At 36.6% G+C, this 12410-nt stretch overlaps 1 protein-coding gene across 1 annotated transcript in view; it reads right to left on the minus strand.

Moving 5' to 3' along the window:
- Positions 1–12410, minus strand: part of FBN2 (fibrillin 2) — a 280535-nt gene that overhangs the window by 146139 nt on the left and 121986 nt on the right. The window contains exon 8 of the mRNA XM_003826666.7: positions 5005–5130. Coding sequence (XP_003826714.3) covers positions 5005–5130 — 126 coding nt within the window. The remainder of the gene's footprint in view (positions 1–5004; positions 5131–12410) is intronic.

Here is a 12410-nt window from a genome sequence, read left to right on the forward strand (position 1 = left end):
TTAGGTACGTTTTAACTCCTTTTTTTTTTGGAACTGGCACATGTTAGTGCTCTATGCTAAAAAACAGTTCTTTCCTGGATATATAAAAAGATGATTAAACACACTAGATAGATAAACAAATCAGAAATTTGACTTTTATATTTACTATACAATGAAAGTGGAAAATTATCGTGTCTTTTAATTAAATTGCCTGGTTAAACTATCCTACCATGTGAAACTGTTTTCCAGCACACAAAAGAAATAGGATCAACTTTACTGATGCTTTGTCATGTGGTATACACTCAGAATATCTGTGTTAACTAGAATAAGAAATTAAGACAACATTCAGCAAATGTCACTTTCAGCACATGTGAGCTCTCAGAATAAAGCTGCAGATAACACGCAGTTTAGTACTAAAAAGAGCTTTAAGTTCATGCAACTCTTTATTAGCATACATGTGGTTAGAAAATAAATAGCATGGAAATATCTCCAACATATATAATTCAACCAAATAAATTCAATCTGAGAAAATACAGACTCAGAATTTTAGAAATCAAAGATCTCGTACACATTAAAATGTTAGATTAATTTTTTCTCATGTATGGAAAACACATACTTATTCCAAATGTAACATAGTTATTCAAAACATTTTTAAGCTGCTTACTTAATTATAACACTGGTTTTGTAATTCTGGAGAGCCATTCTCCCTTCCCTAGAGACCTTCCTTTGTTCCTAGTGTTCAGGATGTTGATAGTGAAATGAATGGGACTCCTGGTTAGTGCAGGACTTAGCTTTCCGAACCTCAAGTTAGCTCTTGCTTTATGAGCATCCAGGACCGTAATTCAGTGGCACAACTTCATGTCCAAAGAGATGCCAAAGGCTGCAAGGCCGCTATCTATAATCAACATGAAGTTCTTACATTCAATATCATCTCATTCATTCATTTGTTAGTTTTCCTATTCATTCAGAAAAGATTTACTCAGCACAAACTTCTATGCAAGATGCCTATTACATAAAGCCCAGGGTCCATGAAGCTGCATAAGACAGGGCCTAACGAAGCCCACAGTCTAGCCAGTGAGTAACACACAAATACCTGTGACAATGCAGTAAACCCTAAAATGAAGCAAATGAAAACATATTTCACTTCATTTCAAAATGGTGGGGCTGATTAATTTTGCCCAAGAAGAAAATGTAGTTTAGGTGAAACGGCTACAAGGAAAAGCGATACTGGCCAGAGGTCATGGCTCATGCCTTTAATTCCAGCACTTTGGGAGGTCGAGGCGGTTGCATTACCTGAGGTCAGGAGTTCAAGACCAGCCTGGCCCACACAGGAAAACCCTGTCTCTACTAAAAATACAAAAATTAGCCAGCGTAGTGGTGGGTGCCTGTAATCCCAGTTACTCAGGAAGCTGAGGTGGGACAATTGCTTGAACCCAGGAGGCAGAGGTTGCAGCAAGCTGAGATGGTGCCACTGCGTTCCAACCTGGGTGACACAGCATTCCAGCCTGGGTGACACAGCTAGACTCCATCTTTAAAAAACAAAAAAGGAAAAGTGATACCTATTTTGGGACTTAAAGGATGAGCTGGATTTTAATGAGCATAGAAGGGGAAAATCAAGATGCTTCAGGCAGAGGGGGTACTGTTGGGCAAAGGCATGGCAGTGTGGTCTTGTACAACAATGAGGGAAATACAAGTGTGAGGTGGCAAGTGGTTAGAGATGACTCCGGAATACAAGTTAGGTCAGGTTGTAAAGGGCTTTGAATGTTCAGGTAGAGACTTAGGACTTTATAACATAAGGAGGCAAGAGATAAAAAGAGTTTATCATAATTTTTTGGTAAATCAAAACTCTCCTCTAAGAAAACCCACCTTAGTAAATCATTAGGTACGTTGGTCTTATCTGAATAAAATGAGGATTCATGCTTCTTTTCCAATGCAGAACAAAAATATGAATGCAAGTTTTGTTTGACTAGAGAAAGATTTTGAAATGTAAGTGAGTAAATAAAAGAAGTAATTTAGAAATGGGGAATAAAACGCTGAAACTTGTTTTGGCAATTTTACCTCATAACTAGTTTCATTTCTCTCTATTCTCAAGCCCCCAACCCTGCATTACAATTTTTTCTCAAAAGCCTTCAAATACTCCACATTGACTACCAAATAAAATACATGTGCTGTATTTGGTATTTCCAGAACTTCACAATAATAACCTCACTTCCTTCTCCAGGCATATTTCTTCTAGCAATATTCTAGGAGACAAGCTTCCGGAAGCCAGGTTCTACAGCACCCAGACAACAGTGTTCAATGACGACTCCCAAGGCGACGTTTCTCCTAAAGAGTTGAATCTATACCTATTCCAAGCTGATTATTTTGTGTTCGCATATGCACGTGTGCATAAACATATTATTTTCCTACAGAGTTCAAGAAAATCAAGCCAGATGTAGGTAGTTGCACTGATTTTCAACTCTCATAGAAAGCTGACAGCCAAATTATACAGTAGTTCTCCCTTATCTGCGGGGGATACGTTTTAAGATCTCCAGTGGATGCCTGAAACCTTGAATGGTGCTGAATCCAACTGCTTTCAATTTGAACACGTTTCTGTTCATATCTTCCACCCACAAATTTAATTCCTTTTCCATCTTAACTACACTTATCACACATTGTGGCTGTAACTTTTGCAGTGTGAGGTGCAATAGCAAAACTAACATGAAATTCTTTCTCTTCATTCACAATTTCATGGATAGACTTGTTCTTACCATAGATCTTAGCAACCTCAGCATACGATTTCTTTTCTTTCCTTGCTAAGTAGAGAACTTCCACCTGTTCACTTAAAAGAAGTACTTTATGGCTTCTCATTTTATATATATCTGAATTGCTAGCATCAATACTCTTGAGTTCAGGGGCCATGATGAAGTATAATAAGGTCACGTGCACCTAAGCACTGTGATACTGTCAGTTGGTCTGATAACTGAGATGGCTACTAAGTGACTAGTGGGTGCGGAGCCTATACAGCATGGATATGCTAGGAAAAAGAGGAGTCACACCCTGGACGGGCTGGTGTGAAAGTTCACTGTGCTACTCAGAATGATGTACAATTTAAAATTTATGAATTGTTTATTTCTGGAATGTTCCATCTAATATTTTTGAATCACAGTGGGAACTGTAGAAAACAAAACCATGGAAAGCGAAACCGTGGATAAGGGGGAATTTGAGTATTAAATGAATCAAACTTACTACACAGTGAGCCAACTGGCAACAGTAACCCTAAAATAGTTTATCTGCTCAGTTGTACAGACTTAATATTTCACGAAAAATGATTTACCTAATGCAAGATAGAAACTCTGATTCATCTGTAAAACACAAACAATTCTCATTCAAAGACACGACATGAGGCTCCCAACAGACATCTTACTTCTCAAAGCAGGCTGTTAGCATGACAGTGAAGAAATCAGTCATGCTGGAGGCCCTGACATCTAGCCACAGGATCTCCACAGCCTTAAAGTGGGTAAATGGCAGTTCAGTGTCACAGTAGCACAAGAGGCTGGAGTCAGAGAGGTCAGGATTTGAATCCTGGCTCCATTTATTGGCTGCAAAACACTGGGCAAGTCACTTAACCTCTCTAAACCATATTTCTTTTATTTGTAAATTTGGAATAACTATACTTATCACACAGGGCTATTAGAAGGACCATATGACATATTTATATAGGTCCAGAGCAGGCATATCCTCCTCCTCCTCTTAATAAGAATAATAATGAAGAATATTTTATTGGACACTTATTAGAAGAAACTGAAGTGTAAAGATGGCAGCTTGCCTGACTCCTCACAGCTATGAGATAATGAGGTAGTGGAGAAGCCCAGTGCCTTACACATGGTATGTGTAATATCTTAAATGACAGCTATTATTTTTACTACTACTACTACTGTTTCTTCTATTACTGCTATTAGTAGGCTTCTACTGTTATTTATGATGACAATATGGCATTCTGAAGGCAGGATTTGTATCTCGTATGTTCACTGCTGGATGACCTGATATATCAGTACATTTAATCAAATGAATTCAGGCCACAGTCCTTTTATTGGTGGCCTACGACTTCTAGCTTATATCCTTGACTCTGTATTTCCATCTCATCAACTCAGTTCTCTTGGGCACATGAGAATCATCAGGGAATCATCAAGACCTACAGAGATCCTGGCAGTTGGTTGCTGACATACTAACTGCCTGGTTTGGGGAGAAAGAGACACTGCCCAAACAGCCACCCTCTAGTGGACCAAACAACACCATTCTTTTAAGTATTGGATTAATTTCCCTAATTCCTGCACTACATGAATCTTTAGTGCCAGTAAAGATAACAGTGCATCTTTTTTCCTCTCTTTTTACCTATTGTCAGCTTAAAATTGGAATAGACCAGGTTAAAAGCTCAGGAAGAGAAATGTGAGGGTAGCTCACTGTGCTGTGATTATGCATCAAAAGACACTTCATAATCTCTATGCTCGCAATAAGACAGATGTCTAAGGCTTGCTCAATAACAGATTACCTTCACCATGACTGTAGCATTATTGCATCTTTCTAAATAAACAAGGGAGAGCATACAATGGTTTTAATTTGAATATATTTAAACACAAAATTAAAGGTGTCTTTTTTGTATAGTAACTATTTTCAATAGAATAAACAAGTTCTAAGTAAATAAGATGTTGATAACATTCATGATTCATAGCAACAAAAGAAGCTTTAATTACTACATTCTGTCTCCCAAAGCAGATTTTAAAAAATTTTTCTCGTGCCTTTGTGTCTTTCTTTATTCCCAAAATGACTTTGACAACATAAAACAAACCCAGTTGGATTCTGAAACTGAAGTCTTTGCAAAGAGTACCTGGTCTATCAATCCCTCAATACTGGTACTGTTTACATTAAACAACTCATTCAGCCATTTCTTCAATATTTTATAATCGTTGCCATCTTCATACCTGTTTGGGCTGTTTTGTCATTATAAAGACCCAGTGTACTGAGCCTTCAAAATGCGAGGCTTACCGATGCATCGAGAGCCATCTGTTGAGGTTACATATCCACGTGGACAAACACAAAAATAGCTTCCCACGGTGTTGGAACATTCACCAGTTTCACATATCCCAGGAATGATGCTGCACTCATCAATGTCTAATCAAGGGAAGAAGGAGAAGATGATTGAGAAAGGCCTTCATTAAATAGCTTTTAAAAGAGATTTTTTTTTTAAGAGTATGAGAGCATTCATGGTTGATTAGGTCAGATCATATAACCCTGAAGATACTCTTGTTTCAGGCCCCAAAGAATTTCTCACACATATCTATGGGAACTGAGATGAAAGTAAACTCCCATGGCAGTTAAAACAAGGCCAACTAAAGCAGAACTCTATACCCTTTTTTAAAAATGCAATTTAAATTGGAAATAAGTAAAGATGTCAATGTTTTAGTTTCCATTCTACATCAACTAGGGAATTATCCTACTAGAGCCTTTAAAAAAACACATACATGGATTACATTTTAAAATATAGAATAACTGTATTTGAAAATGTATAACTAATTTTCACACTATTTGAAGCAATGAAGAGTGGCAAATAACTTTTTTTTAAACTTGGCTTCAGGATATGTTTTTGTACTTACATTTGAATATGGGAGTATTTGACATTCTGGGAACAACTTCAATCTAAAATAATACAGAAACATGGTAAAGGGCAAAAACTTGGGAGGCTTTGGGAAGTGTCCAGTTTTCCTATTGTACCTCCCTACATTTATCCATTCAGCATACTCAATGCTGGAAATAGTCTATTTCCTTTCCCATTAATGAAAAGTCTGCTTTCTTTAAAATTTTCCTTAAAGCAGAAAACCCAGTCATTTATATAAACTTTTAATGTACTTCTCTTCTAGTTCAGTAAGCAGAGAGAGGTGGGAAGTCTAACAAAGCTGCAATTAGGGATAACTGGGAGCTAACTGCTAATACATTTAAAAAGGAAATGAGTCATTGTGAGAAAAATCCACCCAAATTCCTGGGAGGTGGCTGTCTTTTTTAATGAACAGAGGTATCAAAAGCCAGTAACTAGAAGAAACAACAATAAAAGCCATACATACAGATAATTACTGAAAAGTCAAAATAAGCTGACTTTTAGTTTTTCTCTTTTCAGTTGCATTTATTCTTTTAAAATGTCCAATAAAAAAGGAAAAATAATTATATTCCTACTATAAACACACAAAATATGTTTAACTCCACGCTTAAAAAGAAAAAGGTTGCCAATGCCTTTCTTACATCCTTTTATTGGTCTATTCATTATTTTTTTCCATTTATTCTGGCAAGTCACTCTTGCCTACAAGCTTTATCATGAAATAACTATACGCTGTGTGTCTTCTTGGCATGTTCTTATAAAAAAAGTTACCAGATTCAGACATTCTATGAAATAATATCTTCATTTGAGGCTTAACACTTAGCCACTGAAGGCACAGAGGTACAAATCAAAAATCTACCAATTTCCCAAGAGAGATCAGAATTCTAACATGAATTGACTACACGACAAGTAAATACAAAATGTGGTCAAAGAGCTGCCATCAGACTTAATCCAACAAAATAAAACCACGTGTGCAAAATTAGGACCTGTTGCATCCTGTGTTGCTATCTTAGTGCAGTGCAACTTAATACAACTGAGCATGGATTCAAAAGAGAGATGAAACTAAACAGCTGCACTTTAATTACCACAGAAACTTATCATCACCTCTGGATAAGGAAGAGAAAAAGAAAAGAAAGAAAAGAAGGATACAAGGTAAAGCAAGCATTAAAAAAGTGAAGAACTAAAACTTGCCTTCTCACTCTCTTAACATCTAAAATTATATGAATTATCAAGGTGCTTATGGAGCCCAGGATTTATGCAAAATATTAAACATTAAGAGACTCAACTTTTTCATTTAAACATTGGCTTTTATTTCTAGGCATTTCGTTTCATAATAAACAACTTCCCTATGCCCTAGTCTTAAAACTCTTCCTGACAATAAAAAGAACAGAAAATTAAAAGATGTTTAACATTTTCTTTTTTTGGATAAAATAAATCTGGGACATAGAAGGACATGTGGAGTGACATTAAATTTGTGGTTTTTCTGTTAAAAATTTTATTGTGCAAAAAAAACCTATGTGTTTCACAATTCTCCTTACAATTGAGTAGGAACCCTAAAAGGTTAGCTTCAAAATAATTATACATAAAAGGCTCTCAGGTTTTGTATAAAAAATAGAAATGCTTTTAATTCATTTTTGGGCTAGACATCTACCATATTTTAAAAATTTAAAAATAAGGTGCTTTTTTAAAACAACAACAACAAAACCCCAAAATACTGACCAAAACCCCTGCATTTTAATACAGTGTTGCCCAATTGAGATGGGAGAGTTCCCTCGAGCCCCTCACAGGACTTGAGACAGGCGTGGCTTGTTTACTTGGCTGCCATGCTCAAACCCTTTGCTGGAGGGGAGCACACAGGTGAGCAGGTGCAGGAGCCAGGATGAGTGTTTCCGGATGCCGGCAGGAACAAACCCTGTACCAGCCCACGGCAGTGTCTAGGTGTTGCCGGTGACCTGTGGAGCCCCAGAAGGTGTGTGTTACAAACAATGCTTTTTTAGCTTTGCCATTTGCAGATGGCTTAAATGTTAAAAAGCTCATGCCCAGTGTTTTCAAATTCTTGTCTGGTGTCCAGGGAGAATCAGGTCACGTGAATGAATTGAAGGATGGTGTATGCAGAGGATTTTATTGAGCAATGGAAGTGGCTTTCAGTGGGATGGGGAGGTGGAAAGCGGACGGAGTGGGAAGATTATCTTCCCCTGGAGTTTGGTCATCCCCAGCGGAACTCCTCTCTGACCGTCCCCAGCTGAACTCCTCTCCAACCGTAGTCTCTGATGTCCAGCTGCCTCTTCTCCTCTCGACATTCAGATGCTTCTTCTCTCCTTCCTTGCCATGGTGCTCTGCTCCTTTGCCAGTGGAGCTTGGGGTTTTTATAGGTACAGGGTAGGGGATATGGTGGGCCAGGGTGGTTTTGAAAAAGGCAACATTGGGGCAGGAAAGCAGGAATTCATGATCTCACTTAGGGTCGCAGGTCCAGGCTTGAGGGTGGAGCCCTCGCCAGGGACCCCCACCCTGTCTTTGACCTAGTATTTCCCTGCCTCCTGTCTGTATCACAATGTTTATCCATCAATTTAAATTTAGCATTAGCATTTATGTTCAGAAGGATACATGCATTTAGCTCTTTTGAATATTAGTTCTTCAATACTGTATGTCATAATCAGATTTGGAAGTATTATATCCACAAATATAAAGCATATATTATCTATGTATAAACAAGTGTGCCTAAAGGTGACAAGTCTGCTCATGGGAAAAAGCAGAGTCTTAACAATGGGAATTGGTTTCATCCATGTTCTGCACACTGAATATACTGCCACTCATCTCTCCTTGATCTTTTTTTGAAACTCTATCAGTTTGCAGCTTTGGTCTGCAAATATCAGAAAAACTGATTTAAACTGATATAAATCAGAAATTTAATAGCTGTCATATCTGAAGTCTAGAAGTGGTTTCAACCAATGTGTCTTGTTCAGTTTCTGTGAGATATGTTCAACTAGGCCTTCCTCTGTATTTTGACTTGAGCTGCCTTCCCTGATGGGAGCAAAATGGATACTATTTTGCTATTTTAGGCTATTCCTTTGACTGGGACACCTAGTGGAAGAGAGTGTCTTTTCCAGTGCTCTCTCCTGAGAGGAAGAAAACTTTTTCCAGAAGCCCCCAGCAAATCATCCCTTTTGTCCTAATTTCTCGAATTGGGTCACATGCTAATTTCTGAATGATTCCTCTGGCCAGGAAAATGTTCTGATTGGCATAGGCCTGGAGTCCTGAATGAATTTTTGTGGCCAGTCAAGTGAAGTTAGCTTCCAACTAATAAACAACAACAACAACAACAACAACAACAACAACAAACAGCATGGGCAACTGGGTCTGAAAATACACCACAGTTGAAGAATGCACAGTGTACTAGAACAGCTGGGAAACTGATGGACAATAAGCTTAGCTAGTTAGGCATATGCTAAATCCTGAAAGCCAAGCCAAGGACTGTGGCTTTTATTCTGAAGGTGATGAATAGTGTCTATGAAGGAGTTTAAACAAAAGAATTACATAAGCCTATCAATATTTTAGAAAGATAGTCCTTGTGTTTAACGTGGACAGATGATATAATAGTCCAGGGATAAATGTTGAGAACTTGAAGTAAGGCTTTATGATGAGGAAGGGAACATATATTCAGGATATAATTTGAAGGAAAAATCAACAGGAAGGACTTTGTCACCAGAAAGATATCTTACACTACTATTTTGATTGACAAGGATGATGACATAGTGCTATTAACAAAGAACGGAACACGAATGGAAGAACATGTTTTACAGTTAAGTTGAGCTTTGGACATTTTGATCCTGAGATGTTTGAGAGAAACCAGTAAAAATTCTAATCTACAGAGCTAAAAATTTGGGTATGAAACTTAGCAAAGAGGTAAGTTATAAAGATGGACATTTGTGGTTTATCACCAAGTATAAGGATTGCCTTTGAAGTTATGGCAACATATGAGATTTCCAAAGAAGACAAATGAAAAGACTGGAATTGAAGGAGGAAACCATGAGAACTATCAACATCTAAGAAAAAGTCAGAGGAAGAAAAGCAGAATAGGAGTCTGGGAAGGAAGGATCATGGAGGAAGGAGGAAGAATGTGAAGAACGGAGGCTAAGGAAGAACACTGTGAAAACAGGGGGATTGTCAAGTGTGACTTCAAAGGGCAAAAAAAGAGAAAGACTGGGAAGTCTTCAGTAATGTGAAGACTCTGAACACAGGTTTTTTAAAAAAGGAAATCCAATCTAAACAAAACCATCTGACAGATTTCTGACTGCCAAACCACATAACCTCATATTTGTCAACCAACATTTCCTGTAAATCTTACACTAAACGGAATATAATGAATAATTTGATAAGTAGTGATAACATGATCTCAGATATCAATGAATTCTAAGAACACCCTAGAGAGACTGTCCATTCTTATAGGTACATGTCACAGAAAAAAAGCCATCCATGTAACAATTATGTTACAGAAACTTAGTACAAATAAAACAAGAAATTTTGTTTTAAAAACATGTTCTTAGAACATTTTGTTTCCATTGATGCCAAGAACTATACATATTTGTAATATTCTGTATAATATCTTTTTGATATAGAAAAAAGTAAGCATATTTTTGCATACACTGAACTTCCACTTATTCGTATACTGTTTGACATTAGGAAAATTCATGATTGAAGTGTTAAGTGCAATAATTTGCTGCCTATTTCCAGCTTTTCTAAAGACAACAGGCAATATCAATATTACAAATTGCAATGGAAAATTGATGTCTGCTTTCCTCTTTTCAGATTTCAAAAGCATGGTGTGTATCAACTGTACTCAGAATTTCAATTTATAAACAGCTTTACTGAGACATGATTCACATGTCATACAATTCACACATTTAAAGTGTAAAACTCAAATTATTTTAGTGTAGTCACAAGGTTGTGCAGCCACAACTACAACCTGATTTCAGAACATTTTCATCCCCCCCAAGGAAATTCCAGCCTATTAGCAATCATTCCTCCTATTCCTCTCCAAGCCCTACGCAACCACTGATCTCATTTCTGTCTCTATATATTTGTTTATTCTGGACATTTCATATAAATAGAATCATAAAATATGTGGTCCTTTGTGTCTGGCTTCTTTCACTTAGTTTATGTTTTCAAGGTTCCTTCATGTTGGGGCATGTATCAGCACTTCATTCCGTTTAATTGCTAAATAATATTCTATTGTATGGATATACCACAGTTTATTCATTTATCAGTCAATGAATACTTGGGTTATTTCCATTTTTTATTTTTTGGCTATTATAAATAAGGTTGCCATGAACATTCAGGTATTCATTTTGTGTAGACATATGTTTTCATTTATCTTAGATATATACCTAGAAGTGGAATTGCTGAGTCATACAGTAATTCTATGTTTAACTTGTTGAGGAACTGACAAACTGTTTTCCAAAGCAGCTGTAATAATTTACATCCCCACTAGCAATGTATGAGGGATTCCTTCATACACACCACATCCTCACCTTCACTCATTATCTACTTTTTTTTTTGCCTGTAGGTGTGAAGTGGTATCACATTATAACTTGGTTTGCATTTGCCTGATGATTAATAATGATGAGCATATTTTCATGTCCTTATTTGCCTTTTGCATATTGTCTTTGGAGAAATATCTGTTCAATTCCTTTGCCCAGTTTTTAATTAAGTTACTTATGTTTTTAACGAATGAGTTATAAAAATTCTTTACATATGTCCCACATGTTATATGATTTGCCTATGAATTTCCATGTAAACTTTTAAAAAAAGTTTTTCATTAAAATATAACATTTATACATTTGTATGGGACACGTGGCATTTAGTTACATGCACAGAATGTGTAACGATCAAGTCAGGGCATTTAGGGTATCCCTCACATCTTGACTATCATTTCTATGTGGTAAAAATATTTCAAGTCCTCTCTTCTAGTTATTTTGAAATATAAAATACCTTGTTGTTAACTATAGTCACCCTACTCTTGTTATCAAACACTGGAACTTATTCCTTCTATCTAACTGTATGTTTGTACACATTAAGTAACTTCTCTTCATCCTCCACTATGGCCAAACATCCTTCCCAGCCTTTGGTAACTCTTATTCTACTCTCTCACTCCATGAGATCAATTTTTATACACATATGAATGAGACCATGAAATATTTGTCTTTATCTTCCGAACTCATTTCACTTAACATAAATACCCTCCAGTTCCACCCACGTTGCTGCAATTGACAGTATTTTATTCTTTTTTATAACCAAGTAGTATTTCATTGTGTATATATATCACATTTTTTAAATCCAGTCATCCAGTGACGAATGCTTAGGTTGATTCCATATCTTTGCCATAGTGAAAAGTGCTGCTATAAACATGAGGGTGCAGGTGTCCCTCTGATATAATAATTTCCTTTGAATAAATGCTGTGTAGTGGAATTGCCAGATCACATGGCAGTTTTATTTGTAATTTTTTGAGAAATATCCATACTGTTTTCCATATTGGTTGTACTAATTTACATTACCACCAACAGTGTATAAGAGTTCCCTTTTCTCCACATCCTTACCAGCATCTGCTATTTTCTGTCTTTTTAATAATAGTGATTTTAACTGGAATAAGATGACATCTCATTGTAATTTTGATTTGCATGTCTCTCATGATTAGTAGTACTGAACATTTTTTCAAGTATCTCTTGACCATTTTTATGACTTCTTCTGAGAAATGTCCATAGTTTGCACATTTTTTTTTTTTTTTTTTAGACAGAGTTTTGCTCTT

This window comes from Pan paniscus, chromosome 4 (assembly GCF_029289425.2).
Source record: "Pan paniscus chromosome 4, NHGRI_mPanPan1-v2.0_pri, whole genome shotgun sequence".
NCBI lineage: Eukaryota > Metazoa > Chordata > Mammalia > Primates > Hominidae > Pan > Pan paniscus.